We start from the raw sequence: 23,512 nt of genomic DNA on the forward strand, positions 1-23,512 counted from the left end.
GATAGAGAAAATAATGTATTTCAACTAAGTTTTTAAGGAATGAATACTGAATAAAATAATTCGTTTGAGGAAAATTATTCCTGATGTTTTTGCCTGCTAAAAAATTCATAAATCATTTCAAAGAAAGATTTAATATTCTTAAGACGCAATGTTTTTCAAATCATTTCTGTGGAAGTGATTCCTCCTCCCCAATCATGCCCTTTTCACCGCCAGTGCTATAAGGTCGCATGTTGCAATTATCTGACGTAAGTCATTGACGTAAAGAAGTTAGTTCGTGGAATAGTAATAAGCAGTTACTTGCTGAAAAAATTGAGTAGTTTTTAGAAGAAATACATTGTGGTTATGTGAAATTCAGATTATTCCAGTAATGTTATTATTTCTTCAATTTATGGTTTCTGTTAGGAATGCCTCTTTGGCCCCCTAAAGAATTTTTGCAATCAAAACTTTTAAATATTTATTAATTTAGAGATTTATTTATAAGTATTTTTTTTTTTAAATAGAAATAACTTTAAAAAGGAACAAGTAATTAAAAATAATTTGGTTAGAGCTTCTCTAAATATGTGAAGTGAACAATAAAGCGGTTGGTAACACTGTTGGTTGCAGCATTGGTTAAACAGGTTAGGGTAATTAGTTATGTCCTGCAACTATTTTGAATTTTCGTTAATGCGGGTATGTTCGTTATATTCGAAAGTGAAATGGAAAATTAATTAAAAAATATTCGAAACTTTGAAAGAATTCGGGCCGCAGATTTTTATTCTTAGTTTTTCCATGTAGAAGTTGTTTCCCTGTAAAATGATTAAAGTGTTTACTACGATAGTGTAATGTGCTTTTAGTGCGTTTGCATTTAGTGTTTAAAATGGCTTATAACGTAAGTTGGCTAAGATTTTTAAAATACTATTGCAATGTGAAAGTGTTAATGGGGTTAGTTCCTTTGGTTTTGATTACAAATGCATTTCTTTATATATTATTATTTGCCAAACCAAGGACAGTAGTGATTTCATTAGATGATATACCAAATCATTTGGTATCTGTGCCTAATTTTCTTAAAAATGTAAATACTTCTAATGTAAAATATTGTGACATTATGTATCGCGATATATCCGGCCTACTTAAGGTACCGACTGAAGGAGTAACAGACGCAGAGCTGGAGTCAATCAATCAAAAATATGATGTAAAGCCAGGCGGTGTTTGGAAACCAAAATCTTGTGTTTCAATGCATAAAGTAGCCATTATAATTCCATATAGAGATAGAGTTTCAAATTTGAGAGATTTTTTAGTATATATGCATCCATTTTTACAACATCAAATGTTAGATTATCGTATAGTGATTGTTGAACAAGACGAAGGACGAGCATTCAATCGAGCTAAACTGTTTAATGTTGGTTTCAAGGAAAGTGAAAAATTGGACAATTTTCATTGTTATATATTTCATGATGTTGATCTAATACCACAGAATCTGAATAATGTATATGGTTGCACTGATTTACCTCGTCATATGTCGGCGAATGTAGATAAATTCGACTATAAAGTACCCTACGATTCAATACTTGGAGGAGCCGTCGCAATATTGAAGGAACAGTTCATACAATTTAATGGATTTTCTAATACATTTTTTGGATGGGGTGGAGAAGATGATGATTTCTATAATCGAGTAACCAAAGATGGTGGACGAATTTGCAGATTCGCACCTGATGTTTCGCAGTACGTTATGTTATCCCATGACCCTCAAAAACCAAGCGCGGATAGATATTACTTCTTATGGACTGGTAAAGATCGTTACAACACTGATGGCTTAAATTCATTAACATATACTGTACTGAAGTCAGAAATGCTTCCTCTCTATACAAGAATTCTTGTACATTTATAACTATGTGATAACAGAAGTCTTTCTTCATGTATTGTTTATTAAATTATTTTAATAACAAGTTTTTTTAAGTACTTAAAGTTACTATCAATTTTCGTGATCAAGAAAATGTAACTTGTTTGTACTGTCTGTTAAGACTATGCCCACCATTGTTTGTTTCAATTTATTCTTGATTATTTCACTGTACGTCCATTGTCCTCCATTTTGAGTCTTTATTTAGAAAGTAGGCTTTAAAAAAAATACTATTCTTTTTTGTGAAACATTTAATTGTGAAAAAAACCTTGTGAATATTGGTTGAATAACAATATTGGTCGAATTAGGTCTAGTTTTCATTTGCCCTTAAGTTTATAAAAGTAACCTTTACTTTTGAAATGACAATGTTACATTAACAAAAATTTGAATTTTAAAGAATAAAGGTAATAATTTAGGATACTATTTTTTTGATATTATTATTTAGTTATCATTTTTTTAGTACTTATTTTTTGGCTGTGAATTTTATTTTTACCGATAGTGTACTGTAAATTTTCATCTATTTGCATGCCAATGTCGTGTCCTAAATTATTAATCTTCAGTTGTAGATAGATTACAGAATGTAATTATCTATTTTTTTGCTTCATTGCATGTTATTATGTTATAGTATGTTATTACATGCTATGTGTAATCTATTGTGTAAATATTATATTAAATTTTTTGCCATAATAATAATGGCTTCATCTTGTCACTTTTGAGTTCGTAATAAGGCATGAGCCTGACAAATTCCGTTCTACGTTGGCTAAGCCAATCCATGCAAGGTTGTCCGTTTAGTAATTTTTTATTCAGTCATTTCTTTTGATAAAAATGTAACATGCACTTAAAAAAAACGGCCCTAGTCCTATATTTAAATCTCAATTATTTTTAGTTTCAAACAAAAACCAATTTTCGACAATCAAATTTGTTTAAGGATTATGAATTTTAGTTATAATTTCCCTGCTGCTTATTTGTTATGTCGGCTTTAAAATAAGTGAATTATATATTTTTTTTAACAAAAAAGTACTTGCTTTCTTGTAAAGAATTTCTTTAACTCTCTCGCTCATTTATATCAGCCTGTTTCTCGATGTTATTGGTCAGATTTCTATGAAGAATTTGACTACTGTAAAAGCTAGGTGAAATCGAATTCTCCATAAAAACTCAATGAACCATCTCTCTGTGAATTAATTCAATATTAATATGAATTCATCTCGCATAAAGTGTTGGATGATTGGAGTGGGTTGTAGACACGTATTATTTTCCATAAAGTCTATTTTTTCGGAAAATAACCAACCCGTAGTAATCCATTTATTAAATTTGAAAGTGAGGATTCAAGCGATTCCCAAAGAAGAGAAACTGTGAAGAGAACTGCCACGTAGACATCCATGAGCTTTATAGGATAAGTGAAATCATTCCTACTTTTCCGATTTAAAGGTATATAAAATTTGTGTCTACCAAAACGCAGAAATGATTGTTACGAATGTTAGATTATTTAAAAGTTTTCCAGTCGGGCTAAAAAAAAATCTTCCATATAGACGTAAAACATTCAGTGGTGCCCCTCTCTTTTGAAGAAAAAGAAGTCACGTTATCAACCAATTAACGCACAATCTTCTAAAGAATTTTAACTTTCTTTCTTCTTCTATTTTTATAGATAAAATTGTGAATATTATTTTAATAATTGAATTCCTTATCTTCAAAAATATACTAATAACTTCGGAAATCTGTGATAAAATTAAGTTTTATAAATTATTAAAAACAATTATTAGTTACCCGCTATGAATATCTTAAATTATTTGAAACTCACTTATATTTTAATTTAGAATAATTTTTATTATTATGATTATTTTTAAATATTGTGCAGGGGAATATTATATTTTGTTCCTGTCTATAATTTGGTTGTAACTGTCCAGCTTATTAGTATATATTTCTTCCGAACAGATATTAAGATATTATATTCATTAAGAACAATTATATATTGTAAGCTTTTTTTTACAGGAAAAGCCTTTTTCAGCTTTTTTTTTAAAGATATTGTACTTAATGAACAAAAGTAATAGGCTATAATTTGAAAATATGTGATGAAAAGTGTATTTAATGCGTGAAATTACTTCTTAAAAAGTAATATTATTGCTACTTCTCTTACCGCTTCTGAGACGAAAAATTTTGAGTTTTCACACCGGATATACTAGATTTTGATATTTCCCGAGTACGTACAAAATGTTCTTTGCGAACATTGTGTGCTTTGTCCTCAAAAAATCTGTAAAGACGAAGTTGTTTTTTTTCCTTCACAGAATCTTGTCCACTGAATTTTAGTTAAATTTTCCCTCTGATTAGGATGGCCTGATCCATTTTTACATGTTCGCGATAATCGCTTTGTTACACTTCTTTTATTGTCTCGTTTCCTCGAACTGAATGTAGAACTGTCCCACTTTGTGTACGAGAAAAAAAAAAGTTCAAAGATTTTTGACAAGTTTTAGGAAAGTCCATTAACTTGGGTACTTATACTGTGAATTTTATCATCAAGGCGATTCATTCGTTATCTCACAGCCCATTTTCATATCTCATCTGTAGAGTCGAAATTATGCCCTTTCTGCATCTTGAATAACGATGCAATCACCCTTTGCTCGTTCTTTTTTACTCGAACCGGGCAATCGGTGGTAGTGTAAGACAATGGTTTATCTTGCTGTTCAGGGCTTTAGTCGGAAAATGATAACTAAGTTTACTTATCTAAGCCTTTAAGAATTCTATTGAGATTGGTAGGCATCAGTACCGATTTCCATTTTACTCTTACAGGAGCAAGAGTTTTCTGCTGATTTCCTGACATCAAGCTGTAGTTCTCATACCGGTATTTACTATGTTATAATCTCTTGAAGTCTGTTTTAAGTGCCCTCATTCACCTACAGTCCTAAAAAGCAAGTTCAAATATCGTACCTTATTTCTTTGTACAGATACAAACGCATCAGGAGCCCAACCCAAGAATCAGCTCTGCTTATTATGATGTGCCGAATTATGTACTTATTATGTAATAATAATAAATCTTGTCGTTCTTTAACCAAGCGGATATAGGCGAGGCCTGCAGCGCTAAGAGATATTGTAGTACTGGGTTTTATTCTCGGTCTAGGTCTTGGATTTTATTTAATGGTTATTATGAGTTAATAAATGCAAGTCGCCTCCGTCCACGACAACTTTCATCGGTACATTACATTTAATCCCAATTGGAAAGGGACCACCACAGAAAAATTTGACTCCCTCTTGTCAGTAAACGTTCAATATAACGGCACCTTGGTGTATCATTATTTATAATTAGTCATCATTATTACTTTTTTTATTTTATTTAGGATTGTGGCCTGTTAGTTTATAAAGATCATGGAACCTCACATGTCAGCTGGCCGTGATAACCTGCCCTGATACTGAAGATAAGATGATAAGCCTTTATGTTCTGCAATTTCAGTCATTTTGATCCTGCTTTTTAACTAGGAGATTTTGTGGGCAGCTTGTAGATATTGTAGTAGTACTACCATTAAGGAATACGAAACTTCAGCTATTTAACAAGTGTGCCAAAATCATGGCAACAATTTCCCTGTCACTAGCACTCTTTCCAACTAACTTCAGTTGGAATAGCTCGCAATTTATCCTTTCTCTTCCATTCTTAGTTGCCTTTGTCACTGATCTCTCAGTGCACCCAGATAAGGGGGTTAACTTTCAGTATTGTCCTTAAGGTATAATTGACGAGAACTGTCAGGTAAAGTATGAAACAACTCTTTGCTCAAGCAATCAATAGCCAATGTTTTCATAATAATTGCATAAGAAATTTACAAGCGAAATTGTTCTTTTTATCTACCCTCAGAGATGTTAATACTTAAAGAAAAAAACCAGTCACAGGTATGGAAACTTCGTTCGAAGATACGACTCAGACATAGATTGTGTTGAAGTACCTCTTTAAGGAAAGAAAACCTTTAACTACTTTTAATTGAAAGGGTCCATTTTTTTTAAAAAAAACTTGTTTTGCCCCAAGTACAGTAGAAATTATAGGGAGTTCATGAAAGAGCGTCAATGAAAGGATTCCCTCTAGCGTGCCATTTTATTATTTTTTTTAATTCAATTTTTCATTATTTCTGTGTGAAATCTCAAAAACAAATTAAGACTTAAATTTAATATAGTACTCAATATTGTGAAGTATTCACACGATATTTTAGATAATTTTGATTTATTTCCCTTAATATGGCGTACATTTCTGTATTTTTATTGTTTTATTTTATTTTTTTGTAGCTTTGTTTTTGTCAATTGTTTCAGTATTTATTTCAATTGGATATATTTTCATAATAAAAAAATATTTTGAAATTGGTCTTTAATTTTTTGTTTTATCGTCTCATTATTTATATTTTGGTGTAATATTATCGCTTGATACTTTTTCACCCAATGTCAAGAGGTATGTACTCGGCTGTGAGTTCAATTTTATACTCTGAGCGCTTAACATTTCTGGACACTCTTGTTCATAAGAATAAAAATGGGTAGATTCTCATTTGGTTAGGTAGGTTATATTTAAAAAAATTGAATTATAGTCTCTAATAGGTCCAAAATTAAGTCCCCCCAAATATCTAAAAGGTATTAAAATAAATTTAGAAAATTTTACTTAACATTCTAGAAATAATGCTCGATTTAATTGATTAAAAAGTAGTATTTAAAGAAATTTGATCAATAACTATTTTCAATTGTTCATATAATAATGTGGATTTTAAAGGAAGGAAAACAATCTATATCAATAAGCTTAAGAATAGCTCAGAAATTGGTATTTTATAAATTGGTGTGTTCAGAGTTTTGATTAATATTTATCAGATTGCTAGGAAATGTAAATGGCACATTAGCCATTCCCAATGCGACCCAAAAGGTGGTAAATTGTTGCTTTATTTTGTCTGAGGTTTGATAGCCCTAAATGATCGCATTATCTGCTAGGCACAGGGGTTTAGGGTCCATTCTTTTCTTGGCACTGAAGACAAACATCCCAGATATAGATCCTGATAAGGCACAAATAAATATGCTTGTTAATACCCGAGTGATCTCAGCAGATTTCTTTAAATGGGATCATCTCCTTCTCTCACATCTTTTCACCAGGCTTATTCTTTATGAGCACCTCAAATCAAAAGTTGATTGGATTAATGGTATGACGGTCAGGTTTTTGCTGAAAGAATGGTCTTAATAGATCTAATAGAAATAAATATCATTTTAAATTTAATAATTAGCAGCCATTCAAATGGAGTTGACACTTCTCAGAGCAAATTTTTGGTAAGAATTTTGTACACATTCCTTTAAACTAATTTAAAAGTAAATAAGAATTTAAAAACCTGAAAAGATTTTATTTTAATTATATAATTTGGAATTTTAAGTATAATTTGCTTCTTTCTATTGTTACAGATAATGGAACTTCAAGAAGCTTGCCAAATACATCAAGGTTTATTACATGAAAAAGCTAATTCATTGCACGATATGAAAGCAATTGTGAAAACTTGGCGCAATCGTTTGCCAATAATTGCGGACGATCTGAGCCATTGGAGCGATGTATTCACTTGGCGCCAACATCATTATCAGTTTATAACATCACATTATGACAGCCAACACGATCAGGGCACCAATCCTAGTATGTTTGGTGTGCATGCTTCGGCTCAGGTAAATTATCGTCTAGAATTTTAAGATTTCCTAAAACTGATGGGTGAATCGTCTCGTCCAGTGTGTAGTGTCCAGTTTTGCCTTGATCATTGCTTCGTTTCGAAATTTAGCTGTGTGAATTTACCCAAAAAACTGAAAATATTTTAGTCACACACTTCCTATTAAAGGTGAATCTGCCGTAAGACCACTTTATGAAGTGGCTACCTAATAGGCCGCCCTTAACACGGTCAAATACATTCCCTTCGATCATTGCAAACATCATTTTAATGTTAGGTAGTTTGGAAGTGTATTTAACCATTCTTTTCGTTTGTCACGCTGAAGCTTTAAAAAATTTGTAAATAACAAGCTGCCGAAAATATGATATGAACGTTGTCCGAAATAACAAAAGGTAATGTAGAAAACATAATCGAAATTATCGACAAATAAACGTGAATTGCTATAATTTCTGTGCTCACAATGAGTATTGTACTTGCGCATTTTATTTCTAAATATTCTCAAGATTTGTTGACCATTTCATTTTTAAGATCGTGTGGTGTAAGCAGTCAGAGTAACTAGAAAACGAAAAATCATCGAAGCCTTATATTACATATTTACATAATTTGACTTTTAAGCACCACTTCATTTACTGCAACAATTTTTCTGTTGGTGTTTTCTTGGAAAACTAATTCAGTGGTTTCCGTAAACTAGGTATACTAATTGCATATCTATGCATCGATATGTATAACTTTATAGGCTCACAACTTTTATCTGAATTGGTTTCCTAGTAAATTCAATACAAAAATAATGTGAGCAAGGTACTTCGTCACTTATATAATGTGTGTATATAATAAGAATGATGTGTGTAGATAAATTCTAAATTTTAAGAGAATTAGTCGGCAGGAAGTGTTATTTATTGTAAAGATTTTTCATTTGGTAGCAATTTTGTTCGAAAATACCATCAATGATTTTCTTTTCGTATGGTGTACACAACTCGAACATGTAATTTTTTAAAAGAATATTTACAGAAAAACCTTTTAAAAGCAACGGGGACCTTGTGAAGGAAAAATTATTCTCTCTAAATTGCAGAATTAGATTTGGCATTGAATTAATTCAACCTGGACCTACGGGTGTTAGGCCATTTTAGTTTCAAACTTTTTCTTTAAAAAAAATTAATTATAAATGGATTCTAGGAGATTTGTGACATCAAGTCCATTAATAGTACTTTTTCATTACTTATTGAGGTAGATTAATTGAATATTTAAAGACAACTACACTTATAGATTCAAGATAATTTTATTTCGTAAATTGGATTATAAAAAAAGTAACAGTGTTACTATTAATTTTTTTTTTTTTTTTTAGGCAATTATTCATTTCGGCAAGATTGGAAGGAAGCACAATCTAACTGGTGTCTGTTTAGATTCATTATCTAGAATTTATACAATACCAAGTGTGCCCATTGTGGACTGTTTCCAGAAGATCAGGCAACAAGTGAAATGTTATTTACAAATGGCCACCCTGACCGGAAGCAAAGAACTACAGGAAGGTTTAGAAGTGGTCGAATCAACTAATCTGAAATATTTTAATAAAGAAATGATTTCAGAGTTTTGCGCATTGAAGGGAATGCTTTTAGCGCAGATAGGTAAGTGTTTTGAGGTGTTAAATTTCTTCACCATCTTATTTACGAGAAAAATCTGAATGGACCTATTTTATATATTTTCGAGCGAATGATGTTTACGACCACCTTCTGTCCTTTATCGATCTTGGTGCACCCTATATGGGGAAACCACCTTACTTGCGTTAAGGTTCAGGTTTTTATCGGCAATAGCCCCAAAGTTATTTTGGAGAGCAATTTCTTCTTTGGGTTTCTACGTTTTAGGAACCATTGGAGCCTTTCGACATTAGATTCTGAAAATTGGTGACAAAACTACTTTTTTTCATCATAATTACCCTCCTTTTGTTTTGGGCCTATAAAAATCTCCTTAATTAACCGTCATTTGATCATTTGCTATATTTTTATTATTTTCTCTTTTAATTTTCTAGGTCGTTACGATGATGCGAATAAAGTATTTTCAGCTGCAGTACAATTGCATGACACTCTGGTTAAAGCATGGGCACTTTGGGGTGACTTTTTAGAATCGCAGTTCACAAAATGTAGCGTTCCGGATATACCGCTGGGTGTGGCGGCAATCACTTGTTTCTTGCACGCTTGCCGTCATCAGAATGAATCTAAATCAAGAAAATATTTAGCGAAGGTGAGTAGTGTACACTTCTATCTCCTAACATCATCTATCTAGTAATACAAGAATGAAGGTGTGAGGTTCGCATGTCCAACCTGTTTCTCAGAAAAAGTATTGGAATGAATATTTATTCCATTTTTCATAGAAACATATAAGTGTAGGTCTACTGAGCCCAAATTGGTAGTAAGGGTCTCTGTGAGTGAACATTCAAACTAAAAAAAGAAGAATCACTGGAAGTCTAAACATTATATTGCGCTTGAGTACCTCCATGAGATCTGAAGCTTACTTAGCGAGGAAAATCCCTCAGCAAGAAGTACCACTTTTCATAGTTTTCTCTCCCACTTTATCGAGAATTTTTGCGATAACGGCTTCAATGATTTTGTTTTCACTTGGTTTACTCCTTGTATGTTCGTAGATCTCTACAACTTTGAATTGAACCTGTTGTCCAGGATAGTTTGATTAAGGTAAGGGGTTAAGAACGCTTTTCTCTAAAATGCAATTATGGCGTTATGTATAGAGTCTTAGCCACATACCTCACATACTATTGAAGAAGATTGGTGATTTGCTAAATTTCCAAGTTTAAAAAACTCAATCGGAAACGGCACTTCATTGCAACGGTTTTTTCACATTTTTGAAGTTATCTTACAATGTAATAGAAATGTTTTGACATTTCTTTTGTCTTAAAACTTTGTGCAAATGTAGTATTCAGTCGCACAGGCCTTAGTTTTGTCGCCAGGCAGTATTTTTATTTGAATTATTTCTCAAGGCAAATTTTTTAAGGTGATTTGAGAGGATGGGAGGGTACTGTTCTCTGTAAATTGGTATTTCAGTGTAATGTCAGTTTAGAAACTATATAATATTAATAAAAAGTAGTTATTTTCAAAAATTACGAATGTAAAGGAAATGTTTAAAATTTAAAACTTAGAACATTTCAATAAATGGAAGTCAAGTGCGTATTCACAGCAATGTTTTTTTTTAATTAGTTGTCTCTTAAGTGATCATTGATGAAATCTTTGGAAACCCATTTTTAGGTTCTTTGGCTGTTAACCTATGATGATGAGAAATTTTCTCTGACCGAGGCTGTGGATAAATATGTGGTCGGGGTGCCGCCTATACAATGGTTACCTTGGATACCGCAATTGCTCACTTGCCTAATGCGCAATGAAGGGAAATTTATGTTGAACTTGTTGAGTCAGGTAAACATTTTTAATTTGAACAAATTATTATATATAGCGATTATTGTTGTTAAATTTATATTTCACATATTTGAGATATAGTTTCAAACCAAAAAAGTTTTGGTTTAACCTCTGTAGGTAAAGTAGTGACTACATGCTTAAGATCGCAGCTCTGATGGGAACCGTCATTGATAGTTACCAGCCGAAAGGCTTGCGATCTTCTAAGCGTGTGTAAGACGGGCTTATGTGAAAAAGTTTATAAAAAAAGTCTTACATAGAGCTTGTTCCTAAACATCCTAATGATATATAAAAAAATATTTGTAATTTTAGGTCGGTCGAATGTTTCCTCAAGCAGTTTATTTACCTTTGCGGACTTTATATTTAACGTTGAAAATTGAACAGCGTGAAAGGTATAAAAGTGCAGAATTGGCTGCGGCTATTGCTGGAAAGCAGGTAAACCTTTGTATTCATTAAATATTCTCTTGAAATAATAATTATTATTATTTATTTATCTATTTATTTTTGTTATTTAGACCGCCAGTACTTCAGCAAAACCTGCTGATCAACAGCAAGGTATGTACAATTTAGACCGTAAACATTAAGTACATGTATTATACTAGTATATATTAAACCAGTAGTGTTCCGAAAAATTCATCTATAACTTTGATGAATCCTCTCTTACAAACTCCTCTCTACAGTTCCTTGTAACTTTAGTTTAAACTTTACTTTTGCAATGTTAATTTTAGTGACAAGCTATTACGTCAACGATGCCTTCAACAGAAGCAAATTACACTCTCCACACTAATATCAGATCTCGCTCATCCGATCTCTATATTCCCTCTCACCGTACCTCATCTTTTAACAAGTCCTTCCTAATACGTGCTACCTCTCTCTGGAACTCCTTGCCATAATCTGTCCGCCATGCTCCTACCCTATCTATCTTTAAATCCCGTCTATTCTGTTATCTCCTTTCTATTCAGCTTCCTCCGAAATTTTAATTGTTTTAATTTATTTCCTTAATTTCTGCTGTTATTTTTATTTTCACTTTTTGTAAATACTTATTTATCTATTTATTTCCTTTCAATCACAGGCCAAACTATTAAAGTTGTACCTGTGTTTATTCTTAGGGGACAATTGTCCCAGAATAATCAATTACTATTCTATTCTATTATAATAGTGAATTCAATAATCTTCTTTCGTATAAATTTTAAATTTCCAGAAAATTTACTTGCGTTAATTGCCGTAAAATGAAGTCTAATAATAATAATTATAATGTACTATTAAATAGTAGTAATCTAAGTAGTAGACGGACATATTTATTGTAAAACATAATCTTGTCTAATTTAGGAGGCGGTAGTGATGGAGCAGGTCCTATCCGAGCCACTCCTTCCATGTGGCGATGTTGTAAGATTATGCACATGCAACGAGATACCCATCCTACAGTGCTAGTCTCTTTGGAAGGAATTGTTGATCAGGTCAGTGTTTTTTAAATATTTATTAATAAATAATCTAAAAAATGTTTTTTGTGCTTATGTCCTGAGATTTTTTTTGTTTTTGTTTTGTTTTGACTGGTTTCTGGATTTACATCTATCTATTTACAGGAGCAGTTAATTCTGCAATTAACTGTATTGACTATGATAACTTAATATGATAATGATATAATTTTTTTTAATAATTCAGTTCTTTCTAAATTTTGAGTTTATAATAGTGAGTAATCTAGTGAACTGCGAGGTTATATTCCTTTTATAGATCATTATTTGATCAAAAAGGGGCGGCTTCACCCTAACACATTCTTTATAATGAATAATTATTAAATTTCTGGGGTAATAGATAGAATAGATTAGATAATTCCCTCTAGTCTAGAGTTATTTCGGTGTATTGTTGTACGGTTTTACCAGCTGCATAATAATTAGAAAAATAACGTACGTACAAACAATTCTAATTCAGCAGATAATAAGAAACCAGTAGAATTTAAGTAAAAGGAAGACCAGTCATTTGTTTTTTAAAATTATAATCTCTAATAAATAAGAGTGTCATTGCAATTTGAAAGTCAACATTAGCTTCCCAAAGTAGACTCTGGTGATGGCTGAACCTTTTAAACCATATCGAAACATGAATTAAGAAGCATGCCCTTAAGTCGGACGCAATCTTTTGTTCACAGCCCATTCTATCCCCGTTTTATACTCTATTCACTCTTTCTGTTAAATAAATAATTAAGTTTTTTCCCTTCTTTAGTTGGTTTGGTGTAGAGAAAGTTGCTATGAGGAGGTATTACGTCAGCTGAGGCAAGGATTGGCAAAATGCTACTTCATTGCGTTTGAAAATCGTGGCGCAGTCACTGATGCCACTATAACACCACATATGTTACATTTTGTGAAAAAGTTAGTGTCTACTTTTGGTATTGGAATTGGTAAGTCAAAAAGAATAAGTATTCCAAAATATTCTTCATTAAAAGAAGCTGAATTTTTAATTATTTCTGTTATTATTTTTTACAGAAAATATTGCTAGCTCAGAGAATTCGTCAGTTAGTAGTTCAGCTTCGGAAAGTATAGCGAGAAGAGCTGAAGTCACTAAACAAGATCCGGTTTTCCAGAAGATGAAAGTACAGTTCAGTGCTGATTTTGATTTTTCAGTACCTGGTGCGATGAAATTACAAAATCTAATCCATAAATTAAAGAAATGGATCAAGATTTTAGAGGCGAAAACTAAACTTTTACCTAAGTAAGTACGCTCTTTATGATAATTATTAATTATAATTTATTAAGTTGTTAAATTAAGTGTATCAATATTGATTTGCTTTTATGTAATCATTTTTTAGATCGTTCTTAATTGAAGAGAAATGCAGATTTATTAGTAACTTCAATCTTCAAATAGCTGAAATTGAGATTCCTGGAGAATTTTTATTACCTAAAGTAAGTGGATTGTTTTGGTCAGTTATTCCTTTTCTAAATCTAAAAAGTTCTGTAAGAAGAAAAAATAAATTTATTGGACATTTTTTTATACGAAAAATATATTGTTAATGTTTACTGGTTGAAATGAGGAAATAACTATCTCCAATAGTAGATAGGTGGATCATTCCTGTTTTTCCAAATCAAAAGAAAATTGCCGACTGTTTTATTATAAGTCCAATATTTTACTTTCTCTCTTTGAATTTGCAAAAACAAAAAATCTTGAGAGAGGGGAACGGCAGTCAGGAATATCCACACTCTGAGAGTCTAAATTCTCAACGCTCTCAAATCTTCTGAGGATGTTGACCTTTGCTTTTGTCAACCTCTCAGACACAAGGTGTTAGATTAAGATTTAACTAGATCCTAACTGAAGGATAAATCCTCTGTTAGCACGACCGGATTATTACCTTTCTCGACTATTGATCGTAATTAATCAAATCGAGCTTACTTAAGAATATTTTTTATACCTACTTAACTATTTCACTTTTCTTTTCTTTTTTAATATTAATTGAAATTTCATTACAATATATTTTGCTTTTTATAATAAACAGCATTCCCATTACTACGTAAGGATCTCCAGATTTATGCCAAGAGTGGAAATTGTACAGAAACACAATACAGCCGCACGGAGACTCTTCATTAGGGGACACAATGGTAAAATCTACCCATATCTGGTGGTAAATGATTCAGGGTTAGGTGACGCTCGCCGAGAAGAAAGAGTTTTACAGTTGTTAAGAATGTTGAATCATTATCTCGGGAAGCAAAAGGTATTATTATTATTCTTATTATTATTATTATTATTTTTATTTTACGTTTATTCAGTTATTTTGATTTGTTGTATTTGTTTCTTTTAAAAATATTGTTCTACACGTTTATGTTTTATCCATGATTATTAGGAAACCTCTAGAAGATTTTTACACATGACTGTACCAAGAGTTGTAGCAGTTTCACCTCAGATGAGGCTGGTTGAAGATAATCCTGCATCGATTTCATTGTTGGACATTTACAAGTCAGCTTGTTCCAGTCACAATATAGAACATGATGCTCCAGTCACTAAATATTATGAAAAGCTAGCAAGTATACAGGTACAAAAAAAAAATATATATTATATATAATTTTTTAGTTTTCCAAACTTTATATCTGACGATTATGGTCTTGTTCCATATTGAACTCAATACAGGCAAGAGGTATGCAAGCTAGTCATCAGATATTGAAGGAAATATTGAAAGATGTCCAGTCCACAATGATCGATAGGAATTTGTTGAGAGATTGGGCCCTGAAGACCTATACTTCGCCAACTGATTTCTGGACTTTTAGAAAAATGGTGCGTAATTATTTTTTGTATTTTTGTAAATATTTTTCTTAAGATTTACCTTAAATTCAAATTTTTGTTTATTGAATTCTTCAACTTCACAGGTGACCTTACAATTATCCTTAGCCTGTTTTTGTGAATATGTACTGCATCTGACCCGGCTAAATCCAGATATGCTTTACATTCATCAAGACTCTGGGCTGTTGAACATTTCTTATTTTAAATTCGATGTAGAGGATTCTAAAGGTAATCTTTTTATTTTTAGTTGTTTAGAGGACGAGTTTCCTTTAATTTTTTTTTTCAAATCTATTTTCTTTAAACTTGGTATATTGTATAATCCTGAAATGAATTTTGCTGGAAAAACATTTCATGTTACTAAATAACTTGCTAAGTTTAAAAAATGATTTTATGAAGTCTCCGTTGATATTAAAAATCAAAAGACTGCCCACGTTTGAAATCCATAAAAGTAAAAATGATTTTGAAAATAGTAAAATCGAAAAAATTAAAACTGCTGTATTAAATAAAGAAAACCAGCTTTCCACGCAGGATAAAATCAAACAGGTTTGAAACATACTTTTATTATTTTTAAAGGAATAAAAATTATTGCCAATTTCATTTATATTTATTTTATTCTTTTTTGCCTAGCTTTCGACCTCGGACTATTTCATTTTCAGGGCTTAATAATTTTTTTTTTATATAAGATTGAATGGTCTTCTGTCCTTTCTTTTTAAGTACTCCTGACTGAAAGCTTGGCAAAAAATAATACAAAAATTATGATTGAAATTGACTATGATTTTTATTCTTTTTGGATCAATGATTCTGTCACCAAAAACTATTAACAATATTGTACTTAATTATTTTAACTAACCCATATATTTCCTTACCGTTATTTAAAATAGGAGAACTAGATGCCAATCGACCAGTACCTTTTAGACTGACGCCAAACATCCAAGAACTGTTGACGGAGACTGGTATCAGTGGACCACTTACCACCAGTATGATAGCCACAGCTCGATGTTTTGTATATCCAAATTTCAAAGTTACAACCATATTACGTGCTATACTTAGAGATGAAATGATTTTTGCCCATAAAAAAGTAAGTAGTTATACGATTCCCCCCCCTTTGTTATTTATTTATAAATCGTAAGTTTTTGTAAAATTTAATTGTACATTTTATTTATGCAGAAACAAGAAGAAGATCACGATAATTTGACCTCACCTCCAGCTGATGTCGCCGGCGAACTAATAATCACCATGGTAACGCATGCAGTAAATTCCATCACCCAGAGGCTTTACAGTCTTACTAATTTCGACGGAACGGAAAGCAAGGCAAGAAGCTTTAGTTAAATTTAAAAGCCACACATTAAGATTCTTTTTTTAAATTATAAGTACTGAGTACAATACTTCTTCTTACTCGCTTTATACATATATACAATTTCTTTGGTTTTGAGTGCAGTACGCATCTTTGATTCGTTGTATTTTTTTTTTTTCACACTTGCCAAATATGAGTGGCCGTAGAGCTCAGTTTAAAATTACCAGTTTTCTCAAGTTTAATGTTTATTTATTCATTTTTTTTCTTTTCATTTTTAATAATATAGGTGAGCACATTAGTAGTTGCAGCCAAAAGCCCGGATAACCTGTGCAGAATGGATCCAGCATGGCATCCTTGGCTGTAGAAGAATTGCTTTTCTTCCGGAATATTTCATTTGCAGATTTTTTGTTGTAATTTTGTTTATTATTATTATTATTATTATTATTATTAGTTTAAGAAAAGTAGACTTAAAGAAATATTACTTATTCGAAAAAAAAATGTAAGAGCTTCTGAAAGAGGTAGTATTCTAAGTCTCTGATGTTAAGTTTTAGAGTGCAGTACAATAAAACTAAGGGTTAGTGTTAAAAAAATGAAGAAAATATTATATTCTGTAACTTTTTGTTTGTACATATAGATCTACTATGTACAATTTTAATTTAGTTTTTAATTTTAGTTTACTTGTTTTTTGTTTCTTTTATAAACAATGTACAAACTGGGAGGTTCCTCAGACCTATTGATAATTCCCATGCTTCTCGTTTTTTTTTCACTTCTAACCACTCTCAGAATTCATCTGCCTTCAAAAGATTAATTTATCAGGTTTATTTAGAGAATATTATTTCCATTTCCTAGCCTCCAGAGCAATGTGTTCAACGAGTCCAATACCTTCTACAGGAATGGGAAATTTTAACGTGTGTCAGAGTTCGTGTCATGATTCTGGAAGTCTTCTTACCCGTGGGATAGCTCGATACTGACCAGAGACGTTTCCGAACAGTTATACCTTGTCTGTCATCCCATCCTACATGAGCCGCTTAACAGCTTGATGAAGTCCACCTCTTAATTCCTAATATGGGTGAGTTTAAATATGTTGAATTTCTAAAAAAAAGTTGAATTAAAATGTTCTCGTGTAAATTTTCCAACCTATATTTTATACGTAGAAGTGAAATTTCTCAAAAAAAAAAAAAAAGGTCTGAATCTTCAGTCCTTTAGAAATGAAATAAAATGAAGCAGGAAGTTAATTCAGTATAAAGGAATTGTTTATAATATAATTGATGTAAAGTGTAATAATACATTTTTCTCTGTTTATTAATTTTAAATGCGGAATCATTTCATAAATGATTAGAGCATTCTGTTTTTAAAGAAGCTGAAACGAATTAAAAATTTAACAGTAATAATGTTTGGTATAATTTGTGCATAAAGAAAAATATCAAACACATTATTAATTTTTAAATTATTACGAGGAATCTGGAAAAATGATAAAAGTTATTCAGAAAAATAAATAATTGGTTAGATGCTCGCAACTCTTTTCCAAACTGTTCAAGTACTTCTAGTTTTCCGAACAAAATAACATTTAGGCATTTTATGGCCCAAAAGAATTGTGATAACTATATATTTTAAATAGGTTTTTGATCTTCTTGGATTAGTTTATTTCCTAATCGTCTTGAATTTCGGCTTTTTGCTAATCTTAGTCTTATCTCCACCTCGTCCAGCTATCTAAATACTAATTCTTTGACTTTACCATCTTTCCGTATATTAAAGTGGCATTTTCATTACCGACCAGTCTTTCCTAATATGAACCCATCTTCGGCACTTCTACTTTTGAAATTTTCCCCTTCCATACAGACTACTTCCCCTACTCAAAATCTAATAAATCAGTCTTTTTGAAGATGGATGAAAATATCCAAAATCAATTTCTAGATTTTAAGAAATCAAAGCAACTAATTTGTTAGTTAATAATGAAGGGTTATTCAGAGACAAGGGCCATTCAGATTCACTGGAAATCAAAAGCTAGGTTATTCTTGCGGCAGGTACGTTATTAACATAATTTTAGTTATGGCAAAGAGAATAGAAATTGGATTAATAATTGAAGTAAAGGAAGTGATTTCCTGAGTGGTTAGCGAATACTGGATTCCAACGCATAGATCGGGGTTCGAATCTTGCTGCTGGCCTTTAGATTTTCTTTTTCTAGGAGCTTCTTCCAGCTTACTATCCGATGATGGATATGTCATCGAGAGAACACGGTCTGGAGGCCTACAGTGCGCTGAAATAAGCTCCGGGCGCCTCAAATGTTAAAAGTAACCTTAAATGTTTAGGCGCCTTAAATATAAATATAATAGGATCCTTTAGTGTAGTATTTATTAGTTGATAACAAATATTTCTGCAAAAACGAAATTAAAAAATTAATTTCTAAGATTCATTCAAGTACCTGATAAGAGAAGATAATTTAAAACAAAATTTTTGGAAATGTAATTTTGTGTGTGCCTATGTGTACTTGTAAATACATTATAAATTGTAAATATTTCTTTTTTTTTTAAAGTACAATTGTGATTTTTATATTTGAATTTTCATAGCATAATTAAAGGAAAAAGAGGGTATTTTATAGATTTGAAATATTTTGTTTCTCTCTCTCTCTCTCTCTCTCTCTCTCTCAAAATAATTGAAAATGTTTTCCTTTTGAAATAAACTTAAAAGACTGTTTAGTATCTTCTGAGGTTCTACGATTAAAACTCTTTATGTATTAAAATCTCCAAAAAATATTATCATGGGCTCAATAATAATAATAATGTATAATTTAGCGTAGAATCCGCATAATTTTGATTGTAATTTCATTTAGGTTTATCTAAACAAAACTTTTTTTTCAATTTGTCTTCGTGCAACAACTAAGTTAAGTACATCGTTTCAATATTTTTATTTAACGTTATAATTCAAACATTCATCATACTTTTACACATTGTGTTGAATATAATTCCTCTTGTTTTCTTTGTTTGAAATTCTGAAGTTTTTCCTTTTTTTTTACCTGCATATTCTACAATAAAAGTTATTCAAAAAATGATAATCTTTTAAATAATTTGTATACAAAATGTCTACAAAGTTCTTTATTTTTATGTAATTATATTACAAGTAATATTAAAATTTTCCTCTCTTGTTTCCGTAATGACCATTGAAGGTTGCTGCAATTCGATCGTCCTCAGCTCACCCAGCTTTGGATATCGTTCAGGCTTAAGTTATTAACATCTTTGCCAGTAACGCATCAAACGAAGGTATTCTGCGATCATTTCTTCATGATGATAAAGAAAGGTTTTTGACTATCTAAATCTTAACTAAGTACTTCTGGAGTTGATTAGACCTCCTTTGAATAGGGCCTTCATTTCGACATGACTCAAGAGGATGACATGTGTTTTTCGCCAAAAGCTGGACCACAGTTTCACCTCGTAAGTTGGTCCTTGTGGTAGGGTTCTGTAAACCTTGATGATATGATCAAAGGATTTTTTTCCCAACAAGGTTTTTAACCTAAGACCAGTTTCTAGTCCACCTTGAGTATGACATTTAATGAAATGGCCACATCGTACAAATCCTAAAGAATACGGAATACAAAAGGTAAGTTAGCTGTCTTAAAAGATGTATTTGTTGGTAATTTGTTCTGTTGCACTCGGATTGTGTGTGTTCAAGTCTGAATGAATATGAACATGAACGATGAATAGAAATCAGAAGCTACTAACCCAAGAAATAGGTCTCATACTTTTCAGCAATGCCTGCACAAATCTTGCAAGAGTTCAGTACTTTTATTAGCATTAATAAATATAAACGATCACAGCTTCTCTCCTCTACCTTATGTAAAATACATTGTATTAAGTTACAATACTATGTAACAAAAGTATATTAGGTTTCATTAATTTTATTTTACTATTTTTCAAAAAAGCTCGTTGAATATCACACAGGCCATGGCGTCACATGTGACATCTTGTAACCACGTATGAAACCTTTCCACAGGTAGACATGGCGCCCTTTAGTTCAGTGAAGAGTGTACTCTGTCAGTAGTGCGGCGAAAGAACATAAGAGAAGTCGAAGTCTGTATTAATGCGGTATTTTTACCTCTGTGATAGATCAAAGTCCGAAAAACTTAAGCCTGTACGAAGACCTATAAAAAGAAAAAAAAAATTGTAAGAATAGTACATGCGCAGTAGGACACAGAATAACATAGGAGGAACATTCAATTTAATATGAAGTCTACCTATAAACGTACACTCTGGTTTTAATGAATTTCTGCGTAATTTTGTTTACTAAAATCAAATTTGGACTAATAAAGTTCATAACAAAGTAATTTAATCAAACTAAGTAACATACATATTTGTTCAATTAAATTAAAAGAATTGAGAGAAAATGTCCGATCAACCTGCGAAAACTAGTATTAAAAATAGGAATTACCTCAGATGATAGATGAATCATTACGTACGACACAGCTTCTGAAAAGTCAGACAACCAACTTGAACGTGTACAAAGAACGTAATAATGAAGAGAAGTACGAAAAGAGTTAGTTCTATATTCAAGTGAACTGAAGAAAACTGCAAGACGTGGAAGATAATTTCGTTAAGCTTTACTCGCATCTACAACGAGCTAGGCGATGAAATTGACTTTTATATTAGCAGTATAACTGTTGGATCTTTACATCAAAAGAAATAGATTTAATAAGATTGAACCTTATCTAATTACATTGTAACTGTAAGTAAATGTACGTATTACATTAATTGAATTACAATTATCATTTCTTAATATTTTTGTTATTGTTGTTTATAATATTGCCAATATAAGAAAAATAAGAAGACAATATGTATATATTATACATTTTATGACTTGAAAAAAAGTTAACAATATTGAAACTTTGATATTTATACAAAATGATAATTTCGATATATTTGAAGTATTCGATGGATTCGTAGATAGGTCTGATATGAAGTTTTCAAGAGACATTTGTTTTTTGTTGATAAATGTTTTTACGAATCAGCAAGTGTGGTGTGCGATGAAAATTCATAGAAAGTTCAAATTTGTTTATTTAATTACGTACTTTCATTAAATCGTTACGATCCAGAGCTTGTATTGAAATGTTTTATCTAGCGAAATCCAGTTTTCCTGATTTTATGGTTTCAATTTATAATACTTAACATGTATAATAATATTGAAGAATTACTTCATATTACATTTTAGTAAAAATAGTATATTTAAAGAAAATTTAATAAATACGTAATTTGTGACGACAGAAATGTTCCCACCAGAATTCGTTGGTGTATACTAAACATCCAAGACGTCGGTGCATCCACTAAACTAAATTTATTTCTGAGCAATCTGGTGCATCTTTATTATTTCGTTGTAAATGCTGTTTTGTTTCAGTAATTCGTTTGCAGTTATTCTAGTCTTCAATAAGAGCAATGCTTTAAGAGCTGAAAAAAAACAAAATTTAGTTTGGGAATTCTTCTTTGCTTACTTTAATTACAGCTGGTTTTGATTGAATATTGGACACATTTATAAACTAAATACATTTAAAACGCTATATTGAATAATCTAAAAGATAGGTTGAGACGCTTTGTTCTAGAAAAGATTGCGAAGTCTTCCTGTGGTAATGGTAAGACAAAATTAATAGTAAAACTTAAATTTTTGGTATCGAGCTGAGAATAGTTTTTAGTAAGCAGTAAGTGATGTTGTCATTTGATAAAAGTTTGACAGCAGTGCATTTAAGTACGAAGTCACCTTTGAGCCAATCTATTATCACCTTCAATGTATTTTCTTTCATATTAGCATAAAGTAACTGCGGAAGATTGGAGTCTTACTGTTGATTGATGGATACAATGGATTAGCAAGGCTGAGGAACAACGTTAGATTTGTTGACAGCCTTTTACTTCACATCTTCAACTTCTTATAAAAAACGTTAGTTTTTATTGATTTACTTTTGGAAATTTTAGTTACGTTACTTGTAAATCGTGAAATATCAATACATCTTATGGATATTTATTAAGAATTTTCCTCGCTTGTACCAATATTATTGTCCCATATTTATTATAATGGTACATAAGATTGGTTGGTTGTATTATTTATTATAATATTCTGTTATTATAAATAGCTTGTGAAGAAAGTGGAATTTATAAATATGTTATTTTGGTATTTGCTCTATTTAAATCAAAGAAAAAATCAGAAATTGAAGTCCTTATAGGTCATGCCAATGCTATCTAGCGGCAATAGCTTGAACTAGAAAGGTGTTATTACAAAGGAACTAGTTTCAGAGGTTACCGCTAGGTAGCATGAACATGTACTTTGGCACTATTAAAATAAACATTAAATAACCTAACGAAATAGAATGTCCGGTAAGGCAGTGGGGTAAAAAGGTTATCTATGTGGTTATGTCCAAATATTCTACATCATGTAGCAACAGTAATATTTTGTTTATTTATTAAATGTTCTTCACCCACGTTGATAAACATTTTATATCGTCAGTATTTTAAAAAGTTCAAAATTCCCTTTACCTCATAATTTGATGGTTTTTTTTATGTATGATTGGTAGTTTTAAGTTGATGCTGCTGTAACTAAGTCAGTGAGAACTTTGCATACCCTAGAAAACTGATTGTATTATCTATTTGCATTAAGCGATAACTTCCTAGGAAATTGTTTTTGCAACATTACTGCGTTAAGGACTTCTTGCAGGTAAGCAACATTTTTTTGTGAATTCTTTTATTTTTAATTACGAGTTTTATTATGTGTTTAGAAGTGTTTATGAAATTGACATGTTACCAAACAGTTGATAGTAGATTCATTTTAAGTGTATTCGTGTAATTTTATAAAGTTGATTTTAGTCTTCATTATTTTGTTTCATAAAAATGTTCCAACGGTTATAAGTAAGTAGATTTAGTTCCTAACATGTTAATAGTGTTTGGCCGTCTTTATTACTGTAAAAGTGAATTGCTAATTACGATTATGTATTTGGGAATTATGAACTTCCACGTAAATATTCATATTTCTTTCATTTAAAGGGGAG

At 31.2% G+C, this 23,512-nt stretch overlaps 2 protein-coding genes across 6 annotated transcripts in view; both read left to right on the forward strand.

The window, feature by feature from the left end:
* Positions 1–23,512, forward strand: part of LOC141451675 (transformation/transcription domain-associated protein-like) — a 52,393-nt gene that overhangs the window by 26,809 nt on the left and 2,072 nt on the right. For 4 of the 5 annotated variants that reach the window (XM_074123176.1, XM_074123174.1, XM_074123178.1 and 1 more), the window contains 18 exons: positions 7,280–7,531; positions 8,870–9,149; positions 9,551–9,762; positions 10,779–10,943; positions 11,253–11,375; positions 11,456–11,495; positions 12,270–12,397; positions 13,158–13,332; positions 13,418–13,643; positions 13,741–13,834; positions 14,422–14,637; positions 14,767–14,955; positions 15,051–15,194; positions 15,287–15,428; positions 16,082–16,278; positions 16,368–16,511; positions 16,781–22,410; positions 23,042–23,181. In XM_074123176.1, the coding sequence (XP_073979277.1) occupies positions 7,280–7,531; positions 8,870–9,149; positions 9,551–9,762; positions 10,779–10,943; positions 11,253–11,375; positions 11,456–11,495; positions 12,270–12,397; positions 13,158–13,332; positions 13,418–13,643; positions 13,741–13,834; positions 14,422–14,637; positions 14,767–14,955; positions 15,051–15,194; positions 15,287–15,428; positions 16,082–16,278; positions 16,368–16,511; positions 16,781–16,858 (2,805 nt within the window). In that variant the 3' untranslated portion in view covers positions 16,859–22,410; positions 23,042–23,181. The remainder of the gene's footprint in view (positions 1–7,279; positions 7,532–8,869; positions 9,150–9,550; positions 9,763–10,778; positions 10,944–11,252; positions 11,376–11,455; positions 11,496–12,269; positions 12,398–13,157; positions 13,333–13,417; positions 13,644–13,740; positions 13,835–14,421; positions 14,638–14,766; positions 14,956–15,050; positions 15,195–15,286; positions 15,429–16,081; positions 16,279–16,367; positions 16,512–16,780; positions 22,411–23,041; positions 23,182–23,512) is intronic. The other variant, XM_074123177.1, reaches the window with a different exon arrangement.
* On the forward strand, positions 461–6,219 carry LOC141451677 (beta-1,4-N-acetylgalactosaminyltransferase bre-4-like). The gene has a single exon (XM_074123179.1). It carries the CDS (start codon positions 857–859, stop codon positions 1,865–1,867), a length of 1,011 nt encoding a protein of 336 aa, XP_073979280.1. The 5' UTR covers positions 461–856; the 3' UTR covers positions 1,868–6,219.

The sequence above is a fragment of the Rhodnius prolixus genome, unplaced genomic scaffold, assembly GCF_049639745.1.
Source record: "Rhodnius prolixus isolate KJV_2025 unplaced genomic scaffold, Rpr scaffold_14, whole genome shotgun sequence".
NCBI classification, from domain to species: Eukaryota; Metazoa; Arthropoda; class Insecta; order Hemiptera; family Reduviidae; genus Rhodnius; species Rhodnius prolixus.